The sequence below is a fragment of the Myotis nattereri genome (genome assembly GCF_964212035.1).
Source record: "Myotis nattereri genome assembly, chromosome: 3".
Taxonomy (NCBI): Eukaryota; Metazoa; Chordata; class Mammalia; order Chiroptera; family Vespertilionidae; genus Myotis; species Myotis nattereri.
The window spans coordinates 28,639,318-28,666,086 of record NC_138077.1 but is presented as its reverse complement, the minus strand read 5'-3'; the positions used below and the strand labels follow the sequence as shown (position 1 = coordinate 28,666,086).

Here is a 26,769-nt window from a genome sequence, read left to right as displayed (position 1 = left end):
TTAACCCCAGAAATTTTAGTTCTCAGAAGAAAATTGGTTGAAAGTATATTCACATGGGCGTTTAGGACTTTTCCACAGCTCCAGATCTAGTCTAGAGGATATTTTTTAACTTAACTGTAGCATAGTGTTCCAGTTACCTGCATGAAAATGCTGAATATAAATGTTCATTAAGTGTTACTTTAAAGATACTTAATTTATTTAAATAGGCTTTATTTATTTTTTAAAAAAATAGATTTCTTTATTGATTTCAGAGAGGAAGGGAGAGGGAGAGGGAGAGAGGGAGAGAGGGAGAGAGGGAGAGAGGGAGAGAGAGAGAGAGAGAGAGAGAGAGAGAGAGAGAGAGAGAGAGAGAGAAACATCAATCATCAGAGAAAATCATTGATTGGCTGCCTCCTGCACGCCCCCTACTGGGGATCAAACCACAACCCAGGCATGTACCCTTGGCTGGCATTGAAACTGGGACCCCTCAGCCTGCAGGCCAACACTCTATCCACTGAGCCAAACCGGCCAGGGCTAGGCTTTACTTTTTAGAGCAGTTCTAGGTTTGCAGCAAAACTGCAAAGGAAGTACAGAGTTTCCATATACCCTCTGTCACCACAAACTCATTACTTCTCCCACTATTAACATCTCAAACCAGAATAGTACGTTGTCAGTCAACAACCATAGATGGACACATTGTTGCCACCCCAAATTCATAGTTTATGTTAGGGTTCACTCTTGGCTGTACATTCTGTGGGTTTGGACAAATGTATAATGACATGTGTCCAGTATTATATTTTATACAAAATAGTTCTACTGCTCTGAAAATCCTCTGCGCTCTGATTTCTTATGTCTCCCTTCTTCCTAACCCCTGGGTACCACTAATCTTTTTACTGTCTCCATAGTTTTGCCTTTTCTAAAAAGTCATAGAGCTGGAATCATATAGTATGCAGTCTTTTCAAATTGGCTTCTTTCACTTAGTATTATGCATTTAAAGATGCCTCTATTTTTTTACATGGCTTGATAGCTCATTTCTTTTTAGTGCTGAAGTTCCATTGTCTGAATGTACCACAATTTATTGATACATTCACTTATTGAAAAATAGCTTGATCAGTTCCATGTTTTGGCAATTATGAGTAAAGTTGTTATATATATCTATGTGTGGGTTTTTGTTTGGACCTACATTTTCAGCTCATTTGGGTAATACTCAAGGGATTTGATTGTTGGATCACATGTTAAGTGTATATTTTGTTTTGTAAGAAATCACCAAACTGTCTTCCAAAGTGGCTGTACCACTTTGCATTCCCACCTGCAATGAATGATGGTTCCTGTTCTCCACATCTTCATCAGCATTTGGTGTTGCCAGTGTTTCAAATTTTTGCCATTCTAATAATTGTGCAGTGGTATTTCATTATTGTTTGTATTTTCAATTTTCTAATGGCTTATGATGTTGAACATCTTTTCATCAATACTTATTTTCCATCAATATATCTTCTTTGATGAAGTGTCTGCTAAGGTGTTAGCCCATTTTTTCAGTTGGGTTTCACATTTTCTTAAGATTTCTTTTGTTATTTTGGATAACAGTACTTTACTAGATACATATTTTACAAATATTTTCTCCAAGTCTGTGGCTTGTCTTCTTACTCTCCTGGCAGTGTCTTTCACACAACAGACATTTTTAATTTTAATAAAGTCCAGCTTATCAAGTATTTCTTTCAGGGAATCTGCTTGGTATTGTGTTTGAAGAAGTCATCATGATACCCAATATAACTTACATTTTCTCCAGTGTTCTAGGAGTTTTATAATTTTGCATTTTACATTTAGGTCTATCACTCATTCTGAGTAAATTTTTGTGAAGGGTAGAAGGTCTGTGTTCAGATTGACCTTTGGAGCATGCAGAGGTTTAGTTGTTCCAGCCCTGTTTGTTGAAAAGACAGTCTTTTCTCCATTGTATTGTCTTTGCTCTTTTGTCAAATATCAGCTGACTGTATTTATGTGGGTCTATTTATAGATTCTCTATTCTGCTCCATTGATCAAATTTTTTATACTTTTGCTAATACCACATTGTCTTTATTGTATAGTTGTATCATAATTATTGAAGTTGGATAGCATCAGTTTTCTGACTTTTTCTACTCCATCAATATTGTGTTGCTTATTCTGGGTCTTTAGCCTCTTAATATAAATTTTAGAATCAATTTATCTATAGCCACAAAATAATTTGCTGACATTTTGATTGAGATTTCATGGTGTCTATGGATCAAGTTGGGAAAACCTGACATCTTGATGATATTGAAGCTTCCTATCCATGAACATGGACTATATATTTATTTAGTCTTTGAGTTCTTTAATCAGATATTTCTAGTATTACTCCTATAGATCTGTGCATAGTTTGTTAGATTTATACCTAAGTATTTCATTTTTGTTTGCTAATGTAAATGCTATTATGTTAATTTCAAATTTTACTTGTTTATATTGGTATATAGGAAAGTGATTGACTTGTATGTTTAGTTTGTGTACTGCAATCTTTCAATAACTAGTTATAGGAGGGTTTTTTTTAATTCTTTTGGACGTTGTACGTAGACAGTCATATTATCTGTGAACAATATCAAATTCACTTCTTCTGAATCTGCATTTCTTTTATTCCCTTTTCTTGTTTTACTGGGTAGCTAGGTTTTGCAGCTCAATGTTGAAAAAGGAGTGGTAAGAGGGTAAAACCTAGCCTTATTTCTCATCTTATGAGTAAAGCTTTTAGTTTCTCATCATTAAGTATGATGTGAACTATGTTTTTTTTTGTGTGTGTGTATGTGTATGTGTGTGTGTGTGTGTGCATTTGTAGTTTTTTTCTGTAGCCTTTATCAGATTGAGAATTTCCCTTTATTCCTAGTTTGCTGAGAGTTTTTATCATAAGTGGGTGTTGGATTTTGTCATGTTTTCTGCATCTATTGACATGATCCTTTGATTTTTCTTCTTTAACCTATTGATGTGATAAATTAAATTGATTTATGAATATTGAACCAAGATATTTAATTTTTATGACTTAACATGGCTTCCAATGAATAGGGTAAATTAAACCATACCAGTACATTCTGTATCATGTTTCAAACATTAATAAATGGATGTTTTGTCTCATTTTCAACAACAAAAGATCCTAATAATGAAATTTTGTCACCTTAGGTGAATATCATAGAGATTAATTGCAGACATTTTCATATAACAAATTTCATGTGTTTCTACAGGAAAAAAATCAGATAATTTCTATTTAAGTGTAGAAGGAAAATACAGCATTATTGTGGAAGTTTCATTAAATTGAATAGCCTTTAAAAAGTTTTTCTTATTAAAGCATTTCTATGACATACACATTATTGCATTTCTGATAGTATTTGTGCAATTTGAGGTGATAGTTGTTGGATGTGAAAGTTCTAAGTAAATACTACATGTAATAGCTGAGCTATATCAACATTTGATTGCAACAAGTCCTTTGGGCTGCAAGACAGAATTTACATCACTGGAGATTATTTTAGTCATAGCCTCTACTGTTTTACACAGTATATTTATAGAGATAAGCTATTTACATTAGAAAGCTAATAAGGGATAATCAGATGAAGCTGTATTCATTCTGGAAAATATATGTAAAATGAAAGCAATGTGGTGCAAAAATTGTTAAATGATTTTAATTCCTCAGAAAATCTAGACCAATGTTCACAACCCGAGCTGCACATTATAATCACCTGGAGAACTTGTAGAGGAAAAAAACCCAACAAACAAAGACAGTGCAGTGCTCGAGTCCCACTCCCAGTGTTTGATTCAGTTGGTTTGGGGGCAGGCCCCCACACTGACAATTTTAAAGAGCACCTTCAGATGAATCCATTGTGCAACCAGGTTGAAACCAATGATCTAAACCAAGTGATACGGTAAAAGTAGATATGATGAGGTGGTGACTCATAAAATCTTGCTCATTTTGTAGCTTTCCAGAAGCAGGTGTCCCAGCTTAAACATTTTCTATGCCTCTAACTGCTGCTCATTCATCTGGCAGATTTCTTTTTGCCTTCTCCTCATCACTAGCATGCTGTGGAAAAGAGGTGAAATGTGGAAATAAGATTCCCTCCGCATTATTTCTCATAAATTGCTGTTGTAAAACTTGAGTGGGAGAGGAGGTAGGCAAGTGGGAATTGAACCAAAGGCTGAATAAAAATTTGCATCAATTTCAAGATTTCATTACAAAATAAAATCTTGCCTCACTCCATTAGTCTCTAGCTCATTAAGGTTTGAATGCCTAAGTGTATCATGATTATCATTTAGGAACAAAAACAGCATAATAGTATCTTAACACTGAGAACTCAGTAAAGAAACATTGATAAAGTAGGGTTTATTGATACAGGTTTACATCACAGAACATTTGGTTTATGAACAGATTAATCAATGTATTTGTTTATATTTATTTATTTAACTTTTATAAATGTGTGTTTTCAACAGCAGGAACTTCAAATAAAAAATTTGGCAACAATGTGGATCCTGATGTATATTCTTCTGCTGTTGAAAAATTAGGGGAAAGCAGCTTTTCTGAAAGACATTTCAAAGAGAAAAGTATAATTGATATGGAATGTAATCAAACTCTGAATAATTCCTCCATATCATTTGCGAACAAGGATTCTTTTCCAACTGTAGATTTAGAAACACCTTCCATTAAGGAGAAATTGTCTCAAGACATCAAAGAATCCTTGGAATTTAGAAACTTTCTGGAGAGGCCAAACGTGGAAGATTCAAAAACTACAGAGTCACCACTGGTAAATTTCTATTATGTTTGTTATATTAAAATTTTTATAAGAAACATCATAAGAAAATTTTATACTCACACAATACATTCTTAAATGTTTCCTCCAATTGAAGTTAAAATGTACTACCATATATTATCATGAGGTAGTTGAAGATTGAGTTATATGGGAAAGAATGTTAATGACTTACAGGACATCTCTAATATGGTAAATGCCATGATAATAAATGGCTTCTATAACAGATAAAACTTTAAGGCCTATCTCATGCACCGTATTTATAGTGCTGTTACCTTTCTAAATGAAATTTTTTGTTATGAATATTTTAGTATAATAAATCCTTTCTAGATTTTTACTGTATAGTCACTGGCTAAAATGAAATAAAGGCATATATGTAGATAAAGTCAGTTTTTGTGGCTTAATGTAAGTATAGGAGTTAAAGGTATCTGTCAGGAACATGGTTAATAAAGAAATAGGGGTGAAGTTTGTGTTTCTTCTTAGGAAAAATGGTTAAGTATCTATTGGCAATAATTATTGCATTACCACCAAATTTTAAAACTATTTTTAAATCTCTGTCCTACATACTAAAAATGTTAGGTAATAGTGATTATTAATAATAAACTCTTGGGAAATTGAGCAAGACAAATGTTAAATTCTTTGGAAATGGGCAAGTCCAGCAATTTAACAACCCTTTAAAGTCATTGGAAATGAATCTCTATGGTGCCTAAACTGAAGGTGTAACCAAAAATTCGGACTGGATATTGAGTTGCTTCTACTTCTGTTTGGAGATTGGATTTCTGTGCCCACTTTGTTCCTTTTTAACGTGGCAAATTGGAACCGAGACCTCTGCAAAGCCTTAGATCCCTAAAAGTCTGTTCGGTCTCTGAAGGGCTTTGCCAGGAGACACATTCTCTCCCCTCTTCCAGTGAAGAAAACAATCGGTCATAGATTGATTTTGTGCAAACAGAACAAACAAGAACTCTAACTGACCAGTTCCCACAGGGCATCATGAAGAGGGCTGGTGACACCTGCACATGCAGTGTGCTGAGTTAGAGGAGAGGAATCCTGAGCAAAGAAACCCAGTTCTTTTACACTGGGCATAGGCCTGGCGGACCTTTGCCCTCGCAGGAGACATGGTCTTCTGTTAAAATGAATAAAATAGAACCATTTTTATTAACATGGATCCATCTCAAAAATATGTTGAAAAATGGAAATGTAAAAGGGTACATAGAGTTTGATAGCACTTTTGGAAACATTTACAATATGTAACTTTTTATCGATAAACTCAAATCTAATAATATTAAAATATAATTAGGAAAGAGAATGTCAACTTCAATGAAATAATACAATTAATTTATAAAGATTAATATATATTGTGGTATAGGAATTTCTTATAGGTGGAATCTAGTGTGAATAAAATAAACTGATGGACAAAATAGAAACAGAGGCATGAATACATGGAACAGACTGACAGCTGTCAGAGGGGAAGGGGAGTAAAGGGACTGGATGAAAGAAGGTGAAGGGGATTAGCCAAAGAACATATAGGCATAACACATAGACACAGACAACAGCCAGAGGGAAGGGGGGGAGGGACTGGGTGGAGGTGGGCACAGGGGGTCACATATAATAATGTCAATAATAAAATAATAAAATAAAATGTAATTCAGTTATATGTTCATTATATGTCAATAAAGCTGGACAAATAAAAAAGGTAAATCTGAAGCAAATCTTTGAATTACTGATATTAAATTGTGTGATCAAGTTGAATCATGTGTTTTACATATCTATATATTTAAAGCATTTCATAAAAAAGCTTCTAATTATATTTTGATCTCTTATGATACTACTAGAGGCCCAGTGTGTAAAAATCGAGCATTGCGGGGGAGGGGAGGGTCCCTCAGCCCAGCCTGTATCCTCTCACAGTTCGGGAGCCCTCAGGGGATGTCCGACTGACGGCTTAGGGGAGTGGGGCTAAGCCGTCAGTCGGACATCCTTAGTGCTGCCCCAGAGGTGGGGGAGGCTCCCGCCACTGCCACTGAGCTTGCCAGCTGTGACACCAGCTTCTGGCTGAGTGGCGCTCCCCCTGCAGGAGCGCACTGACCACCAAGGGGCAGCTCCTGTGCTGCGCGTCTGCTCCCTGGTGGTCAGTGCGTGTCATAGCAACCGGTCATTCTGCCTTTCAGTTGATTTGCATATTAGCCTTTTATTATATAGGATTGTAAAAGAAAAAAGTGTTAAATGGTTACATCATAGAGAACAGTGCTTTATAATCTACTAATGACTAGAGGAACTGTTTTTATGCTCCTCCTGCCCTAGTAAAAGCCGTTCCCTGAGCAGAAACTACTTGGACATTTGTTGTGCTCCTGTGGAAAATTCAAGTGTGAGCAATAGGGGCAATTTTTAGTAGTGGCATTACTTGACTTTGAAATTGACTGTATGGCAGTTCATTTTGCACTTCAGTTTTCAGAAATTGAGTTACTCATAAAGATGGGACCACCTATGAGATTAAGTACTAAGTTGTAGAGCAGCAGCAGTGAGATAAAGTCAGGTGCTAGGAAGAACATGGTCTAGTCATGGGCTCTTGGTTTGGTTCTGAAACAACCAAGTTAACTTTGTGAGTTTGGGAAGAACAAACTCACTTTCATTGTTCTGCCGACCAAGGCTTTTTAAAAACTTTCTAGATTTGTAATTGTCTAATCCAAACATGAACTCCACTATGGCTGAAGGGGTTCTGTAAACTGGTTTCAGTGTCTGGGGAAACCAGTGAAGCTATGAGTAGAGTGGACTTGGACTTATCTTTGAATGAGATGATTTATTGATCACTACTTGGTTTTGTACATTTTAGCATTTGTATGTTTTATGAATTTGAATCAAGTTACAATAATTTCTTTTGTGTTGGTTACCAGCTTGAACAGACCACATAAGGGCATTCATTAGATCCATTGGGGAACTTTTAAATACTGATAGCCACTCTGATATATTGTAAGCCCATCTGTAGCTCCCCCTTCAAATCTCTAATCTGTTTCCTACTAGACTCATGTACTTTTAATATATATATATATATATATATATATATATATATATATATTATTGATTTTTTTACAGAGAGGAAAGGAGAGGGATAGATAGATAGAAACATCGATGAGAGAGCAACATCCATCAGCTGCCTCCTGCACACCCACTGCTGGGGATGTGCCTGCAACCAAGGTACATGCCCTTGGCCAGAATCAAACCTGGGACCCTTCAGTCTGCAGGCCAACGCTCTACCCACTGAGCCAAACCGGTTAGGGCTCATGTACTCTTTAATCTCACTTGTACTCTTCCTTAGGATGAAAGCATATAAAAAATTAGTTCATAGAGTGATAGAGTAAGTCTAGGCCTCAAATGAGATAGACTTATATTCAAGACCTAGGTCTGCTACTTTCGAGCTATATTAACTCAAATTACCTAGCTTGTTCCTGCCTCAGTTTCCTAATTGCTTCATGATGAATATTTTGTTAACTTGGACTTTGTCTATGACCATGGTCTGATCATATTTATTCCCTTTTACATTTCATCTTTGAAATGATATTATGTTTAGAAAAAGACACTAGTTCAAAAAGCACAGCATATGAGAGAGATCCTGTTTTCCATATAATGTTGTGCAATGACATTGAGGGGAAAAAAATAAATGAAAGAAAGGAGAAAGGAAAATTTTGTTTCATGAACTTCTGTACTCCTTGGTTTGATGACAACTTTCAGATAATTACTGTAATTGTGGTTTATACATTTCTCAAAACTTATTATATATAAAATGCTATTATTTATGTCTCCTTTACTAGAAATTAAACTTGAGGAGGGCAGAATCCATCCCAAGAACATAGTAGGTACTCAATGAATGCATGTGCTGCTTTGTGTTGATGAGATAAATAAACTTAATTTTGTTGAATATTTTTTTCCTAGTTGTTACAAGAAATAGCCCTCAGAAATAAGCCTATTACTGAAAAATATCAAGGACTTGAAAGATTCTTTGTTTCTGATAAAAACGAAAGACTCAACTCACTGCCTTCTCATAGTTTAGAATGCAGATCTTCCGGTACTAAGGTAACAATTGCAGGTAAATTCAGACATGAGATCAGTTGGCCTGTTGACCAACCTAACAATTTTCTGACACATTTTTTAAAGCAGTCCATCCTCATCTTAGGAAATATTGGGCAATTCTGTTCAACGAATACAATCATTATATTCTTCTCTAGCTGAAATTATTTATTAGTTCTGTGTGAGTTGCCACATATTTATATTGAAAACAGCTATCAGAATGAGAGATAACACGACTATTATGAGATTGGGGAGAGATTATTTTTAGAATTTAGAAATGTGTCCCTTAATAAACTATGAAATATAAATCTTTTGAATCAATTTATTAACTAGCGAGCATTATATGATGATTCTTAAATGCCAGCTTAAAGGAAAATCCCCAAATCTCAGGATCTGTGAGATTTCTGAGACATATCTATAATTTTCTTTTAAAACTAGATTTTGGTTTCATGTGAGTTCTTAAGATTCCTCTGTATTCAAATGTGTTTATTCACATACAAACAATTATGCTTTATGTAATATTGTTAAATACTTCTTAAAATATTTGTTTCTCTTCAAACATGTATAATATCTTTGCAATTTAGAGTTTATTTTTTTCTCTTTATTAAGCTATGTGAACCTAATGGTTTTTATTGTGTAATTATGAGATTTTGTCTTTCATAATATATACCAAACTGTTATAAATGTTCCTTCTTTAGCTAAATATTATCCAGTAAGATAATATAGTTTTATTAACCAATGTCACCCCAATAAATTCAATGCTAATAACAAAGAAAAAGAAATAAAGCAACAACATGAATTTTTCTCCTTTTTAATGTATATAATTGTACCATTTTTCTGTTTAAGGAGACAGAGACTGGATCCCAGACCAGAGCATAAGTCCTAACAGTGCAGTTGCTCCGGGTGCTGTGCAGAGTGGCCAGAACCCATCATCAAGTAGAACACAGCAAAAGATGGGTGAGATGGACTGTACATACTGGACAGTGACATGTTGGTGATTCACGCTATTAGTTTGTCTTTAGCAGTTTACTAGTCACCTGAAAATTAATTTTTGCAGTGTTATAATTTAAACTTAGTCATTTTAACTAACTGTCCTATACTTTCTCCCCAAACTAAAAAACCTAGAGTCATCATTATTCCTGTCAAACACATACACACACAAACTGAGTTGCAACCTTAGTTATTTGCTGTAGCGATGTATTGGAGTGCAATGTTCTAAAAATGTAGCTCAGGATATGGTGTATACTTTGGACAATCCTTACCTACTCAGTTTCATTACGCTCTGAGGAAAACTGTATTCATACTGGGTTTTGTGTACTTCTCCACTTAGCTTATATGATGGTCAAATATAGCCATTTACATAATGAATGGTTTAGGCTAAGATTATTGCTGAGATACCTCCATTCTAAACCTAATGTTGAGGGTGTGTTAACCTGGGGCTATTGATTTAGTTCACTTACTCTATTCTCTAACCTAAATAATTGCAAGATTTCTTTTGACATGTTGAATGTGTGTTGCAATATTTTCGTAGAGAATTTTGACATTATTCCAATCAATAGTATTATTAGTTCATTTTTGTTATCCAATAATACCTGCTAAAGTAAGTTTGATTTATGCCGAATTTTATGTGAATTTGCAGTAGATAACTGATGAATTAAGGCAATTCAACACAGATGTGTTGACTATATTAGCACTGGGAAGGACTAGGGGATAAAGGATGCATCAGTAAGGTTCCCTGAACAATTTAGGAGGGACACTTGAAAAAGGGGGCTTTTTGCCTTTGTCTGAAAGCCATCTTAAAACCAGAAATTTAATTGCATATAATTTGTACAGATATGTAAGACTTATATGTCTCCCTTGCCCTAATCCTATGATTAAAGCTCCTTGGCTAGATTAGATATTTTCCATATGCATTTATGTTATGAAACTGTCAGACATGAGATATTTTGAGTGCAAAAATCATCCATTTATGACAAAGGTTTTTTGGCTCTATTGTTAGGTACCCATACTCATATCAGAATCTAGATCATCTTCAAAAATTCTGGTTGCTTCCTTCTGAGTCAGTCAAAGGAAATGTTCTAAGTCACGGTATATTGATGAACACAAATTCACATGCAGCATGCTCTGAGAAACTTGTTCCTAAGACAAATCTTCATACATAATTATCCAAATGCCTTTAAATATCCATTTGGAATGGTCAGTTGAAATCAATAATTTACTATTCAAACATCTGTGAGAGCACTGACTTCAGGCCAAGTACTACCAGACACAGGTGATATGAAATGGCCCTCCTTACCGTGGCCCCAGAGCTGAGTCTAGCATAGTGGTTCTCAGATGTCAGTGGGAGCAGAATCATGGGGGAGACCTATTGTAATACGACCCTCCTCACCTCACTCCTAGTGATTCTGATTCATTTGAGCTAAAATAAGCTCCAGGAATTTGCATTTATTTTATCGACAACTCCAAGTTATACTAATATAGTTGTCCAAAATCATATATTGAGAAAACTGCAATATAGATATGTAAGCATCAATTACATCATCTCTATGTTTTATAAAAAGACTGTGAGTGACATACTTTTGGGGATTAAAGTGTAATTAATAATAGTTATAATAGAGGTAGGTACCTGTGCAGTCTTTTAGGCATGGTGATGGTAAAATAATTGTTTTGACACTGAAAAGTGTATATATGCAAGGTATTGGAGACTAAATGAAATTTCAACCAAAGATTGAAGAATTCATAAGATTCACCAGTTAGGAGCATAGAGAAATGGCTTTATGGAGACAAAAATGGCTTTATCAATGGCCTTAGGTAAAACAAAATTTTCTTGGCTATGCCATAACTTGTGGAAGTCTTACATTCTGAACTGATGCCATTATATAAAGGAATTCCTATTTCTGCAAGATTTTTTAGATTTGTGAATGTAAAGCACGATAGTTATGAGAGATATGTGTGTTTACCAGCAAGTCCATTGATTCTACCCACCTGCTCCTAAAACCTACTCCTAGTCCTCCCCCAACCCATCTTTCTGTCTCTGTAAATGGTACCACCATCCAAACATTGCTAAGTCTGAGCCCAGAGAATCTTCTTGACTCTTACTCATCACATCCTATTTATCTGTAGATTCTGCTGTTTTCAGCTCAAGTCTAACCACTTCTATCTGCTCAAGATGAACCCAAGCCAGTTGTTCATCACCTCTTACTTGTCTCCCCAAAATTCACTTTCGCCTCTTCATAAAGCTATGATTAATTTCCATCAAATTCTACTACTTATAGTCAGTGAATGAATTATTCATATTTGTTGTCATAAAATTATTTATAATTTATAGGGAGTGGATCGTATTTCCCATAAATTTAAGTCATAGATTGTATCATGTCAATCTTTCTGCTTAAAAGCATCCCATGTCCTCTTAGAGAAGATTGAGAAAAATCATATTCCTTACTGTGCCTCACACAGCAGCACCTGTATTGGCCCTGCCCGTCTTTTCTAACTGCAGCTTCTCCTACATTGCAGCCCCACTGGCTTCCTTTCTTTTCTTAGACAAGCCACACTTTTACCTTATGTCTTAGCTTTAAACAGTGCTCTTCCCTCTGACCCAGGATGCTCTGAAGCCTTCATCTCCATCTTCATATCCTCATTCATATGATTGATTCTTTTCCATTATTCAGTCTCAGCCCAGAGGCTGCCTCCTTAGAGAGAGGCCTTCTCAGACCACCCCATCTATTTAATGCTGGTCTCTTGAGTCCCTTAATCACATTTACCTTCCTTTATCTTCCTCATAGAACCTATCACTAAATGAAATTATTTTCATTTACTTGTATATTTTCTGCTGACCCTACCCACAGTTGGGAAAAAAACAAACAAACAAAAAAAAACAAGAACCTAGCCTGTCTCGTTCATTGGTGCATCTTCAGTGATGGAACAGACCTTGGGTCATTGTAAGCAGGCAGTGCTTCTGACTGAGGGAAGCTTGAGCATAGGACTGTGTGTTAGTCTGGAGAGCAACTTGAGGGTGGGGCAGTGTCTGATTCACTTATGAATAACCTGGATCCTGACACAGTGCCTAGTAGTTTTAGGATTTGACACATGATTTTGTAATTGAATTGGATAGGGTGTGAATTTATAAGTTCTCAGAGTTGGAAGGGATTTAAGACATTATTCTGCCCAACTCCTTAATTTTACTGGCAAGATATGAATTTTCATGTCACAGGTCAGAAGCTGATTTCTAATTCTGGGAGATGAGACAGGTTCTTGCTTCCCAGTTTAGCATTTTTCCACTAAACCATGCTGCTGAATAAAATATCCATATGTGTTTCAAGAACTGCTGTAAAACACATTTCTATGTTTTATGTATAAATTCTCAGTAATTTACACAGTTGAGCAAGAATATCAATAGACAATAATGTTTTGCAACCTTTGTTCAAGAATGAAATATTGGGTCTTATGACCAGAATAGAAATTGTTACTGAAACACTGTGCAAAAACCATGTTGCCCTGATGATGCTTCATCAATTCTAATTTGTAATTAGAATAGCAACCATGACTATTGTTGTTATTCAGTGAGTGATTCATATTTTCATATTCCTATCGGCATTCTTGTGCCCATTAATATAACCCAAAGGCATCCTTCAATTTTATCTTTCCAATATTTGGCGTTGTCTCATTAGTAATCATAGAGCATATATTCTTCAGCTAATACCAAGGGTGATTTCTTGTGTTATATTTAGAGTCTAACTGTGATCAGTGTTAATCTATAATTTCCCAAGATTACATTGCCAGTGACGGCACAAATTACTCCTAAAGTAATTTCTTATATTTATAATCTACCAACTGGATGGTAAAAAAGTATGGAATGATCCCTGCAATAGTGGCATTTTTCATTAATGCCAGCCTTAACTGTGTCTCAAATCTTAACCCTACCAATAACATTAATAAGCTTATACAATAAACATGAAAGAGAATGACATACCCACCTACATGAATAAAATAAATGACTAAAGTCAAGGACCAAATTAGAGCATCTTCTGTCTCTGCATGTTGGTTACTCTAAATTGCATTTTGAATGTATTTTCATTAAGAAAGATGGTCTGTCTCCTTGCTGTGTGCTAAGCATAAGTCTGATTCATTTTTGGTATACTTTTATTTTTTTCTCAATTGGGTTTAATTGCCCTCAAGTATTGTGGCAACCAGATGTTGTTGTAAGAGTTCGGAAAGTATTTGTACTCTCCTGAATTTTCTAAAGGACATCTACGTTATGTCAAAATGTTTTCACCTCATATCTATCTGTGTTGGCAGAAGTCCAGTTCTTGCTAATAAATCTTTCGTTTGTTTTATTTTCATAAAATAAACCCCTTTAAATTTTATTTGACTGAAACCTAGAACAATACAGATAGATGGGTGTGGTTTTCTCCATAGACCTATGCCGGAAGCCAATTCCAGCATGTCATAATTCCAAGAGTTTCATTGAAAGGTTGATGGAATTGGGGCACTCAATAAGGACTGAGTCACATATGTTGTCACCTGTTGGGAATGGCTGATGGCTTTTCCCCAAACCTGAAAAGGGATGGATTGCTTGCTGCCAGACAGCTCAGGGCATCTTAATCTACATGTTATTGCCTCCTACTTGCCAAACACCTGAACAGCTGTAGGCTAATTTTCCCCAATCTGACAATGCCTCTGTATAGGAAACCCTCACACTTTGATGTGTATATCTCTGCCTTGCCTCAGGACAATTTGTGTTAATAAAAAGCATGGGGTCCTGAGACAATTCCTTTTAGCTAAGCTCCTCTGACCCCCAAATGCCTTTCAAAATTATATTTCGTCTCTGGACTCTTTAAGTTATACACGGCCCCCTTCTCCAGATTGGTTAACCCCCAAGAGCACCAATAGACCCAGAACTTTTGATTTATGTAGGTGAATTGTTGTTACATGCATTGACCTGTGCTTCTATTTTTGTTCCTATCACTGCTTCATTATGCAGGAATGAATGGCAAATTTGCTTTTATAGATGGCTATGGATAAAATATTGATTCGTTACATATTATAGGTAAAAGGGTAAATCATTTTTAAATTCTTGCCATTAAAATAATTCTTAGGGATATCTACATTTATTTTTCTTAAAACATAGGCAAATTTTTGTCAGATATTTTTTTCCAGAATAGTCTCCAAACACAAATAGACACAAAAGGTCAGGATCTTGTTTTAATTTATTCATAATTTTATTCCAACAAAAAGTGTTTTCAAAATTGATTTCTGAAGTGTTTATTAAAATTGATGCCCTTTGGGACTTACCTTAGTCAGTTTTAATTGCTTAAATAATTACCCACTGCATTAAGATTCTTCTTAGGGTACTAGCTACATTCAGAGTAGATCTGTAAATTTAAAAAAGTAACTCAATAGTCATTAAATATTTAATACATGCCAACTGTCTGTAGCTTCTCTTCTGAATTTTACATTTTCCTTTGAGTCAATAGATTGGGCATAATGCTTTATGGCATATGTTCAGTCAAATCATAATTTTTATGATAATGACAATAGCACTTCTCTAAAGATTTTAATATTTTACACAATGCCGATTTGTGTTAAGGGAATGCCACCTTATCTTCTAATATAAATCATTTATACTTAATATAAATATATTTATCTAAATCAGAACAGTGATTCAGTACGGTTAAAACTTTACCAGTACTATGCATTTCTAAATTTGTACCTTGAAAATTCCCTTTATTAAAGAATCTTGGAACAGTGCCAAAGTATAAATTAATTATGTTGTATTAGTATAAAATTTGAAGGGATTATTTTCTTCATACTATGAAAGAGACACACTTGTTGAAGAAACCAACGAAACCAACCTTTGAAATAAATCAAGCCCTGACTGCCCTGATAGAACACAGTGATAACCTGACTTAGATTTGTGCTTCCTGGACTTTTCCACGGAGTGCCCCATAAGGCAGCAGAGAGTGAACTCATGTTTAGGAAATTAGAGATGTGTTCTCACTTTCTTTAAAGTCTATACTTTTCATTTTTTAAAATAATTTATACTAATCTATTTTGTCTTCATCTTTGTTCTTTTTTAAAAATGTATCTTTATTGTTTTAAGAGAGGAAGGGAGAGGGAGAGAGAAATAGAAACATCAATGATGAGAGAGAACCATTGATCAGCTGCCTCCTGCATGTAACCCACTGGGGATCGAGCCCGCAACCCAAGCATGTGCCCTGACCAGGAATTGAACCGTGAGCTCCTGGTTCATAGGTTGACACTCAACCAATGAGCCACTAGGGCCGGGCTCCATGTTTGTTCTAATATAAAAATAAATTACATGCCACCAAGTAAAATTGGTTCACTAGGAAGTGGTACCATGATTATCCTTGGGTTGTTTTCCTCTGACAAGGCACAGTGTGGTATTGTCCTAGAATTTAAGAAACATGCACAGCAGTTGTCTAGGAGATAGATGATATAAGATTGAGTGCTGTACTGGTCTGGAATTGACTTAGTTTGCAGATTTTTTGCTTTAGTTAATATTAAAATTATTTAATCTTTTTCTGAATATAGAAAAATTATGAAAAATTTACCGAGAAGTATTTTTTATAACATGGGAAAAGTAATTTGGGATTAGCAAAGTATGGATGATAACCTTGTTATGCCCAGATTTCAAGATCCCCAAAAAACCACGTCAGGGAGCCAGTCCGATGCAAAAGCAGAGAGTCTCTTATACAAGCTCGCTTGGTCCCCCCCTTGCCTCCATTACTGGGTGCAAGAGAGAGCCCCGAATACCAAGAGAACAAAGAATTTATAGGGCTTGGGGTCGGGGGTTCGGGCAGGGTGCAGCTAGGGTCTGGTTACACAAAGACAGGGGGCGTGGCCAGCATACTTTTGGCTTTGGGCTAGTTTCCCCCGCTTTCCCATTGGCCAAGATAAGGGCAGGCTGAGTAACCGATACACCCTGCGGCTTTTTCTTGGAAAGAGGGGTTAAGGACACAGCCATCAGTCCTGCTCTGTCCTTTCAAACCTAAAATTTAATTTTTCATACTCTCTCTTGCATGAACTGAACTGCTCTAAGTTTAGGGGGCTGGTATTTTGTATCTTTAAGCACTCATTCAGAATTTAAAAAGAAGTTGATTAAAATATATATATATTTTTTTCATTTTAGGCAAGACATCACAGAGACCTTCAACAGCAAATTTACCACTTGCCACCTCTGTTAAAAGAAGTTCCAACTGTAATTCCTCCTTCCATCCTCCACCAAGAAGTGCCCCGGCTCAATCTTTATCTAGAGCTGCTTCTGAAATTTCAGAAATTGAGCACATTGATATTACTGACCACAATGAGCCTTTTTCAGACGACACTGCTGACCAACAAGCCTTCGACAGTCTGGAAAAGGAATGGAATGGGCTGAGAAATCTTGCAGGTAATGCTGTGTTGTTGTTGTTGTTGTTTTTTTCACTGTAGACAATGTTAACTCTGCCCTCTGCCTGGTTCTTCATATCCTGCTCCAAGAAAACAAGCTAACAACCAAATTTACCTCTTTTAACCATCCAAGTTCTGTGTCTATTTTCTTGAATATCACTTGAGGTCACTCTGAAAATGTTGTGTGTGGATGCCAGCCACACAAGAGATGGTCCCCCCTTAGGTCACATGATACCTAGTTATATTTGTCTTGCATAAGAACCTTCATGTGGACAGAAAAAATAAATTTGTTCTTCTTTCTGCAAACCCAGTGAGTGGCTAATCCAGGGGTGGGCAAACTTTTTGACTCGAGGGCCACAATGGGTTCTTAAACTGGACCAGAGGGCCGGAACAAAAGCATGGATGGAGTGTTTGTGTGAACTAATATAAATTCAAAGTAAACATCATTACATTAAAGGGTACGGTCTTTTTTTTTTTTTTTAGTTTTATTCATTTCAAACGGGCCGGATCCGTCCCGCGGGCCGTAGTTTGCCCAATCTCTGTAAGCTGTATGAAAGCTGCTGTCCAACATCCCTGTTGGAGAATTAAGCTGTTAGATGTTTTAAAGCAGTATTTCTTAAGCTTCACCTTATACAGAGAGCCTCTGGGGATCTTGTTAAAATGCAGGTTGTGTCATTGTATTATCTGGGGACAGGCCCGAGATTTCTGCACGCCTAACAAGTACCCAGTTGAGACCGATACTAGTAGTTGGCTGACCAGTTTGAAGAGAAATTATGTCTGTGCATTCTACTTCCTAAACCTCCGTGGATTGAGAATAGTAAATCATAACCACATTCTTGAATTTACAAAGGTCTGGTTCAGTAACAAAACATCAGGGGAGGAAATCTTAATATTCGTCAGAAAGTTGTTCACTCAGTTTGATGGAAGCCGCTGCAAATCTAAGAGGCAGGCCAGAAACTTCTCTGGGCCTGTGGATTCCACCCATGGCTCCCCCCTTTAGTGATATTTTCCTTAGAATAACGACTTTGTTGCTTTCCTAAAAAAGGCTACATCTTGGTTTTGAAAAATTCAAGCAATACAAAGAAATACAAAAGAAAGCCTAAATCCCCACAAAATTTTACTATTCTGAAAACAACTATTATTAATATTTTATGAGCTTCATTTTAAACTTCTCTGCTTATATCATAAACATACATATAAGAACTTATAGTTAGGAGGATAGATTATAGGAAATATAGTAATAATTTTTTAAAAATAAACTTATATTCTACATAATTGTTTTAAAAGTTATACATTTATTTACCCAATGTAATAAAAATAATTGAACTGAAACTAAAGGATATTGTACATTTCAAATAAGTTTTTTAAATCACAAAAATGTTTAATCACAAAAGGCGATTTCATGTAGTTCGACTTAACATTTTGGAATATTTTCAATTTTTATGGTCCAACCAGTAAATTTAAAAATTAAAGAAAAAGGTAAAAATAAGCAGTAAGCAATTGAGACCATTTTTTCTTTATGATTTATTTTAGACAGTAATAAAGTATAAGAACTCATTTATTTCTTATTTTTAACCACATGTAATTATAGATTGCATTGAATACATCTCTGTTATAGTGATATTATAACTTTTCATTTTTTCAAGGTATCCTTTTATTTCTTCTTAATGAAAATTCTTATGGATTAAATGATCAGTACCAGCATTTTTGCTATGACTTCCCAATTTTGTGCCTTTTTTTATCCTCATCTGAGGAAAAGTTTATTGATTTTGGAGAAAGAGGAAGGAAGAGAGAGAGGGAGAGGGAGAGGGAGGGTGGGAGAGAGAGAGAGAGAGAGAGAGAGAGAGAGAGCAAGTGAAAAACATGATTGGCTGCCTCCTATACATGCCCAGACCAGGGATTGAACCTGCAGTTTAGGTATGTGCCCTGATCTGGAATTGAACCTGCAGCCTGTTTAAAGTATGAAATTAGTGGATCACAATTTTTCCCCTTGCACTTGGACATTTCTCTAGTCTTCTGTCTCCAAATATGTGCTAGTTCATCCCGTAGCACAGTTTTCCTTTTAAATTTTGTTTGCTTGAATGTGATTGTCAAGTAGCTTTTTCCCTAAGTAGGGCTCATGGTAGCTCAATTTCTTGAGGTTTTTCATGCTTCAGAATGCCTGCTACCTTTATATTTGAATGGCAAATTGGCTGAGTCTAATTTCCCTGGATCACTTTTATCTTAAACCTTATACATCTGACTCATCATTTTCTGGGCCTGAATTCCCCTCTGAAGTAGTTTGAGGTCACCTTGATTCTTTACTTCACTCTCTCTCTCCTATTTTCTCACTGGATATTTGAAAAAATATTCACATCTTTGAAACTCAGTAACTGAACAAGGATTGTTTCAGTTTTAATAATCCAGCCTTTCTTAAAATAGAGGGTTCTCTTTCTGTCTGCAAAATAAGTTCCTCTTTATTTTCAGAGAAATTTTCTGCTATTGTATATTTAAATTGCTTTTCTGTTCCATTTGGTTTTCTCCTGCTGAGAAACCTATTTTGTTTATGTTGGATCCTCTTTGTACAATGCATTTACTTATGTTTTCTTCAACTATTTAATCCATTTTTTAAAACTTTCTTTGAATTTACTGTGATTCTCTCAAGGGTAGCTTCTATGTCAGAGTTACAGTTTTCAGTGGGCTATAGGCTATTCCTTATTGATCAACTTAATAAATTAGCTCTCTAAAGGAATTGCTTTGACTTTCTTTAGTAATTTTTTACATTGGTATAATTTCAAACTTACAGAAAACTTGCAAGAATGCAAAAATCATACAAGGAACTTCGGTATAAACTTTATCCAGTCACCACCTGTTTTCTTTTGCCCCCATTGCACATAGGTACACACACACACACACACACACACGCACGCACGCACGCACACACGCACACCTCTTTTTTCCCCCTAAACCATTAAAGAGGAAGTTATAAACATCATGATCCTTTTACCAAAAAAAAAATTGGGGGTGCATTTCCCATGAACAAAGACATTCTCTTACACAGCCATAGTAAAATAATAAAAATTTGTAAATTTAACATTTATGTAAGAGTATCTAATACATGGTGCATATCTAATTTTTAAAAATTGTCATGATGTTCTTTATAGCTTATTTTTTCCTGGTACAAAATTTAATCCAGAAACAGATCAACATTTGATTTTTTCCTTTTTTGCTATCTACCATGTTTGATCTTTGATATTAGTTTTACTCTTTTTAAAAATATTGTTTTTGCCAAGCTGATATTGCTCAATGATTGAATGTCAAACCATGAACCAAGGGGTCCCAGGTTAGATTCCAGGTCAGGGCACATGCCCAGGTTTTGGACTCGATTCCCAGTAGGGACATGAAAGAGGCAGCCAATTGATGGTTCTCTCTCATGGATGTTTCCTTTCTATCTCTCTATACCTCTCCCTTTCTCTCTCTCTAAAATCAATACTAGTAAAACCATATTTTTAAAAAATGGTGTTATTATTACTTTTTGTAGCCAAAAGACTTATGGAAATTTTCTTATGGTCTTGATCTGTTTTCTACCACATTTGTCTTTTATTTACTAAGGAGAGGCGCAGTGTACAATATTCATGCACTTCGGGGCAGGGAGTCCCTCAGCCCGGCCTGCGTCCTCTCGCAGTCCGGGACCCCCAGGGATCAGGCCTAAGCCAGCAGGTGGACATCCCCCTCACAGTCTCGGACCCATCGCTCCTTACCACCCACTTGCTCACTGCTTCTTAGTGCTGCCCGGAGGCAGGAGAGGCTGCTGTTGCTGCCACTGTGCTCGCCAGCCGTAAGCATGGCTTCTGGCTGAGCGGTGCTCCCCCTGTGGGAGCGCACTGATCACCAGGAGACAGCTCCTGCATTGGGCTTCTGCCCCCTGGTGGTCAGAGCACATCATTGTGACCAGTCGTTCTGGTCATTCCATTGTAACAGTCACGTAGCCTTTTATTATAATGACTAGAGGCCCGGTGCCGTAGCCTTTTATTATAATGACTAGAGGCCCGGTGCATAAAAATTTGTGCACCTGGAGGGGAGGGGAGGCCTCTCAGCCTGGCCTGTTCCCTCTCGCAGTCTGGGACCCCTAGAGAGATAATGACCTGCTGGCTTAGGCCTGCTCCCCGGTGGCAGAGGGCAGGCCCAATCCCTAGGTGCAGCCCCTGGTCGGGCTCAGAGCAGGGCCGATTGGGGAGTTGGGGTGCTGACCCTGTCATGCACAGAGCAGGGCGGATCGGGAGGTTGCAATGCCACCCTCAGTCACACTCAGGGTAGGGCCGATTGGGGGATTGGGGCACCGCCCCCTGTCACACTCAAGGCAGGGTCAATGGGGAGGTTGCGGCACCACCCCCTGTCACGCACAGAGCAGGGCCAATCAGGAGGTTGGGGCGCTGCCCCCTGTCACTCACAGAGCAGGGCCCATCAGGGGGTTGGGGAGCTCCCCCCTGTCACAAACAGAGCAGGGCGGATCAGGGGGTTGGGGCGCCGCCCTCTATCACCCACAGAGCAGGGCCGATCAGGGGGTTGGGGCGCCGCCACTCTCACACTCAGGGCAGGGCCGATGGGGAGGTTATGGCTCTACCCCGTCACACACAGAGCAGGTCCCGTGGGGGGAGTTGGGGCACCGCACCCTGTCACCCACAGAGCAGGGCCGATCAGGGGGTTGGGGCGTCGCACCCTGTCACACACAGAGCCGCAGGGTGATCAGGGGGTTGGTGAGCTTCCCCCTATCAGGCACAGAGCAGGGCTGATCAGGGGGTTGGGGCGCCTTCCCCTGTTAGGAACAGAGCAGGGTGGATAGGGAGGTTGTGGCCCCGCCCCCTGTCACACACAGAGCCGCAGGGCGATCAGGGGGTTTGGGCGCTGCCCCCTGTCATGCTGATCCTGGTGCCAGGAGGCCTCTCAGCTCCGCTGATCCCGGTGCTGGGAGGCATATTACCCTTTTACTATATAGGATAGAGGCCTGGTCCATGAGTGGGGGCTGGCTGGTTTGCCTTGAAGGGTGTCCTGGATCAGGGTGGGGGTCCCCACTGGGGTGCCTGGCCAGTCTGGGTGAGGGACTGAGGGCTGTTTTCAGGCTGGCGGGTGACTGAAGCTCCCAACCGCTCCTTTATTTCTTTCTTTTTCTTTTTTTTTTTTTTTCATTCTGGGCCAGCTTTAGCTCTGGCTCCAGCTCTGAGGCCTCTGCTGCTGAAAGCAGGTATCTGATTTGTTTCAGTTCTATAATTGAAACACTGTATCAACTCCAGCTCTGAGATCCCAGCCAGCTGAAAGCTGGTTTCAGGGGTTTTGTTTAGCTTCTATATTTGTTACAATGTTTCAAACTGCAAGCTCAGAGGCTGGCAAGGCAGGCGGGGAACGTTGGAGTCTTCCATCACTGAAGCAAGCAAGCCTCATGTTCGCTTCCAGCTGCCTGGTTGCCGGCCGCCATCTTGGCTGGCAGTTAATTTGTATATCTCCCTGATTAGCCAATGGGAAGGGTAGCGGTCGTACGCTAATTACCATGTTTCTCTTTTATTAGATAGGATTCTTTACATGCCATGGATTTGTGGATTCTGGTTTGTTTGTTTGCATAGCTAGTTGCTATCATTTCTTTGTATCTTACTTGCTCATACTCATTGTGGGTAGCTTTTCTCATATCCTCTGTCTTTTCTAATATAGTGAGAATCCATTTTTCTTGAAGTGCTTTATACCTGCACTGAGATGTGTCAGTTTTCTCTTTGGAGATATTCTTGTGGGTTGACTATTGCAGTCTTCTGTATCCTGCTAGCTCAAAGTCCAGGAGAGGATAGATGAAGGACTGGAGAGCTCAGCCTCCTTTGTTGGAGGATCTAGGTTCTCTTATCATTTTAAAAAATTGTATTAAATGGCAACTTTCATTGAACCTGGTTTCAAGTGCATTCTGTCCCTGTGGGGATACCTGTAGGTTTACAATTTACTTGCCTCTGCTTGTCAGTACTTTTGATATTCTCATGTTCCTATGATTAGCATATTGGGTGGGAAGGGGGTTGGGATGCACAGCAGTAACACTCAGCTACGTCTCAATTAATCTTCTGTTTATGTCTTTGCTTGCCCCTTGTCAAAATTTATTATGTCAACTTGTAGCCCTTTCTTTGTGTGGTTCCTCTTACAGTTTTTTTAAAATATGTTTTTATTGATTTTAGAGAAAGAGATGGAGCATGAATGAGAGAGAAACATTGATTGGCTGTCTCCTGCATGTCCCTTACTAGGGATCTAGCCCCAAATCCCGGCATGTGCCCTGACCAGGAATGGAACCTGGAACCTCCTGGTTTATGGTTCTGTGTTCAATCATTGAGCCACACCAGCTGGGCTGTTCCGATTTTATTTTAATTTTTCTGCTTTTTCTATTTCCTTATAAGTTGAGGGAGGAGAGTTTATGATTCATCTTTACCCATCTGCCTTTCATTTGCTTTACTCTATATTTCTAAAAATCAAATGTAAATCTTCTGGGAGGTAATACACTGAAGGCAAATTGTAATATAAAGCATGTCTGGTCTGACCTGGGTCTAAAGGGACAAGTTTTTAATCAGAAAATAAAGGGTTTATTCTTTTGATAGATTGATAAGTTCCATTATTTACAAATGAAATCCAGTACTTACAAATAATAGTCTTATTGTATGTGTTTTTCTAACCACTGAGATTTTTTTTTAAAATTTTTTAATATATTTTATTGATTTTTTACAGAGAAGAAGGGAGAGGGATAGAGAGTTAGAAACATCGATCAGCTGCCTCCTACACACTTTCTACTGGGGATGTGCCCACAACCAAGGTACATGTCCTTGACTGGAATCGAACCTGGGACCCTTCAGTTCGCAGGCCGACACTCTATCCACTGAGCCAAACCAGTCAGGGCCCACTGAGCTTTTTATTTGCCTTTATCACTCTCATTCTTACATGCTTCCCTTTTTCCCTGTGTTTCTCATCTTCTCATACACCAACCCCCACATTTTCACTGGAATACATAACTTTTCACATATGAAAGCAAGCCTATGGCTCAGGAGCAGGAGGCCATCACTTACACACACTTGACCCCGGCACAGCTCTCTTTTCATATCGGGAGATTAGCTTTGGATGAGTTCACAGCTTTGAGGCACTCTCCTGGAGCTGAGGATGGAAGAAGATGGCACATCAGCTGAATCAACCCCACAGTCAGTGAGGTGACAGATGCTGGAGTGAAGTGAAATCAGGCCCTATTCTAGAAAATTCACTGATTCTGCACAAGGGTTTTGTATTCTGTTTAGCATCAATGGGCAGAAAAATTCCACCCACATTTTGCCACTTATGATGCAATCTGGTAAAACTTCTGTGATTTGGTCTCATGCAGACACAGCTACACAATTTGATGCTTATACAAATGTAAATGTGCTCACCTCCCTGTGAAAGCTGTGTGTTTGTGAGCAGCTAACCTTGACCCATTTCCTGTTAGCTCTAGGATGCATCCACTTCCCTAAGTTCGGTGGCAAACAACCTGGCCAAAGAGCGGGGGGAAGAAAAGACAGAAAATAACTACATTAAGTAAAGTGTTTCTCCTCTGATTCAGATTGCTGCAGCTGATATCAGAGCCATTTCAGAAGTAGGCGTAGGCGAGGTGGGCACAGCAGGGTATGCCTGTGTGCAGACACAGCTTCCTGCTGAATCAGGAGAAAAGGGGCAGCAAAGCCTCCAGGCTGGTGGGGGGGGGGGGGCGCGGGGACCGGACCGGGGAGCTGGTTCCGAGATAAAACACTCCCTTACTAGCTTTGTGACACTGGGCAAATTATTTTCTTAATCTCACTTTGCATCAGTTTCTATATATGGAAGCTGGGTATAGTAATAGGCCCTATCATAAAATTGTCCAGTGATTGGATTTGAATTCAAATGTGTATTAAATATTATATTTACAAACATTTATTTCTGTCTGCAATAAGGAGTTTGGATGTCATTCTAAGAGTCCTGCCAAGCCACTGGGGGTTTGAAGTAGGGACACACACACACATAAACACACACAAGCTAACTCAGCAGTGCCTACATAGTAAGTCCTGGAAAAAAAAAAAAGTTCAATTGTATAAAGAATCAGTGGGTGCTGCTTTCTACATACAGTAAGATAAGGTACTCTTGGTAAGTCTAAATTTCAGGGGAAAATATCTAAAAGCTATTTTTATTCTACAACTATGTTTTCTTCTAGGCTGCTTTGAGGATTATAGTTAGCTATAGCTCATGCCTTATTATCTCCACACATATTTTTGTAAATAATACTACAGTAATTTCCTTAATAAGCTCAACATATCAGTATAACCTACTTATTAAGGCACCTTGACAGGTTTCAGATGTTATGGCCTAAAGAAATTTGGAAAGTATCAGAAAAGATGCATTATGAGAAAGTAGCAGTAATGAAGTACTTTAAGGCACGTGCTTTTCAATAATTAAAAATGATTTGTTTGCTTCAAACTCATTCTGACTTGTGGTTTAACATCCTTGTTGGTCCTTTAATTCCCATGCAATCATTTGTGTGAGTTTATAGATAGTTAACTGAACCAAACAATTAAAGAGAGGAAATCACCTTCTTTTAAACAAGAAAGAATAAACATCTACCTGATATTATCAGATGTGGCCAGCTGTCTGTGATGTAAAATAGTGAGTCAGTGGTTTCCTATGTAATTGGAGCCTCTGTTCATTGGTTGACCATCAAACATGATATTAAATTGTAGAAGGCCTACTTGGGGTTTACAGTTAGCAAATTCACTAGATAAGACAGCCAGGTAATGATGGGCTAGAATGGAAATCTTTTTGCTTTGGAGCCACTTCGAATTTCAGAGAATAAATAGAATGCTCCATATAAGTGAAAGTCAACATATTAAAAATGTTCTAAGGAATATGAACCCTTTCAATGAGTAATAATATTATTTGTTTTTATATATAATACTAGAGGCCCAGTGCACGAAATTCGTGCACCCGGGAAAGGGAGTCCCTCAACCCATCCTCCACCTTCTCCAACCTGGGACCCATAGGGGGATGTGCAACTGCGGGTTTAGACCCATCCCACAGGAGCCTAAAATGGCAGTCAGACATGCCTCTCGCAATCTGGGACTGCTAGCTCCTAACCTCTCGCCTGCCTGCCTGCCTGGTCACCCCTAACCCCTTTGCCTGCCTGCCTGATCGCCCCTAACCACCTCTGCCTGCCTGCCTGATCGCCCCTAACCACCTCTGCCTGCCTGCCTGATCACCCCTAACTGCTCTGCTGCCAGACTCATCACCCCTAACTGCTCCCCTGCTGGCCTGATCACTCCTAACCACCTCTGCCTCAGCCTCCCACCCGGGACCCAGACTTCCCTCCCCTGGCTGGCTGCAGTCATCTGGGCTTCCCTCCCTCTGGCCAGCCGCAGGCGCCTGGGACCAGGGGAGGGCAGCTTCGCCCGGGCCGCAGCCACAGGTGCTGGCGCCCAGGACATTGGGCGGGCGGCCTGCTTCGGCTTCTCTTCTCCCAGGCCACAGCTGCAGGCGCTGGCACCCAGGACTG

The 26,769-nt window shown here is 38.3% G+C and overlaps 1 protein-coding gene across 1 annotated transcript in view; it reads left to right on the top strand.

Annotated features, from left to right (window-relative positions):
• ZBBX (zinc finger B-box domain containing) overlaps nt 1–26,769 on the top strand; it is a 107,270-nt gene that overhangs the window by 72,201 nt on the left and 8,300 nt on the right. Inside the window, exons 15-18 of the mRNA XM_081087655.1 lie at nt 4,453–4,763; nt 8,691–8,844; nt 9,672–9,782; nt 16,975–17,232. Of these exons, the coding sequence (XP_080943781.1) occupies nt 4,453–4,763; nt 8,691–8,844; nt 9,672–9,782; nt 16,975–17,232 (834 nt within the window). The remainder of the gene's footprint in view (nt 1–4,452; nt 4,764–8,690; nt 8,845–9,671; nt 9,783–16,974; nt 17,233–26,769) is intronic.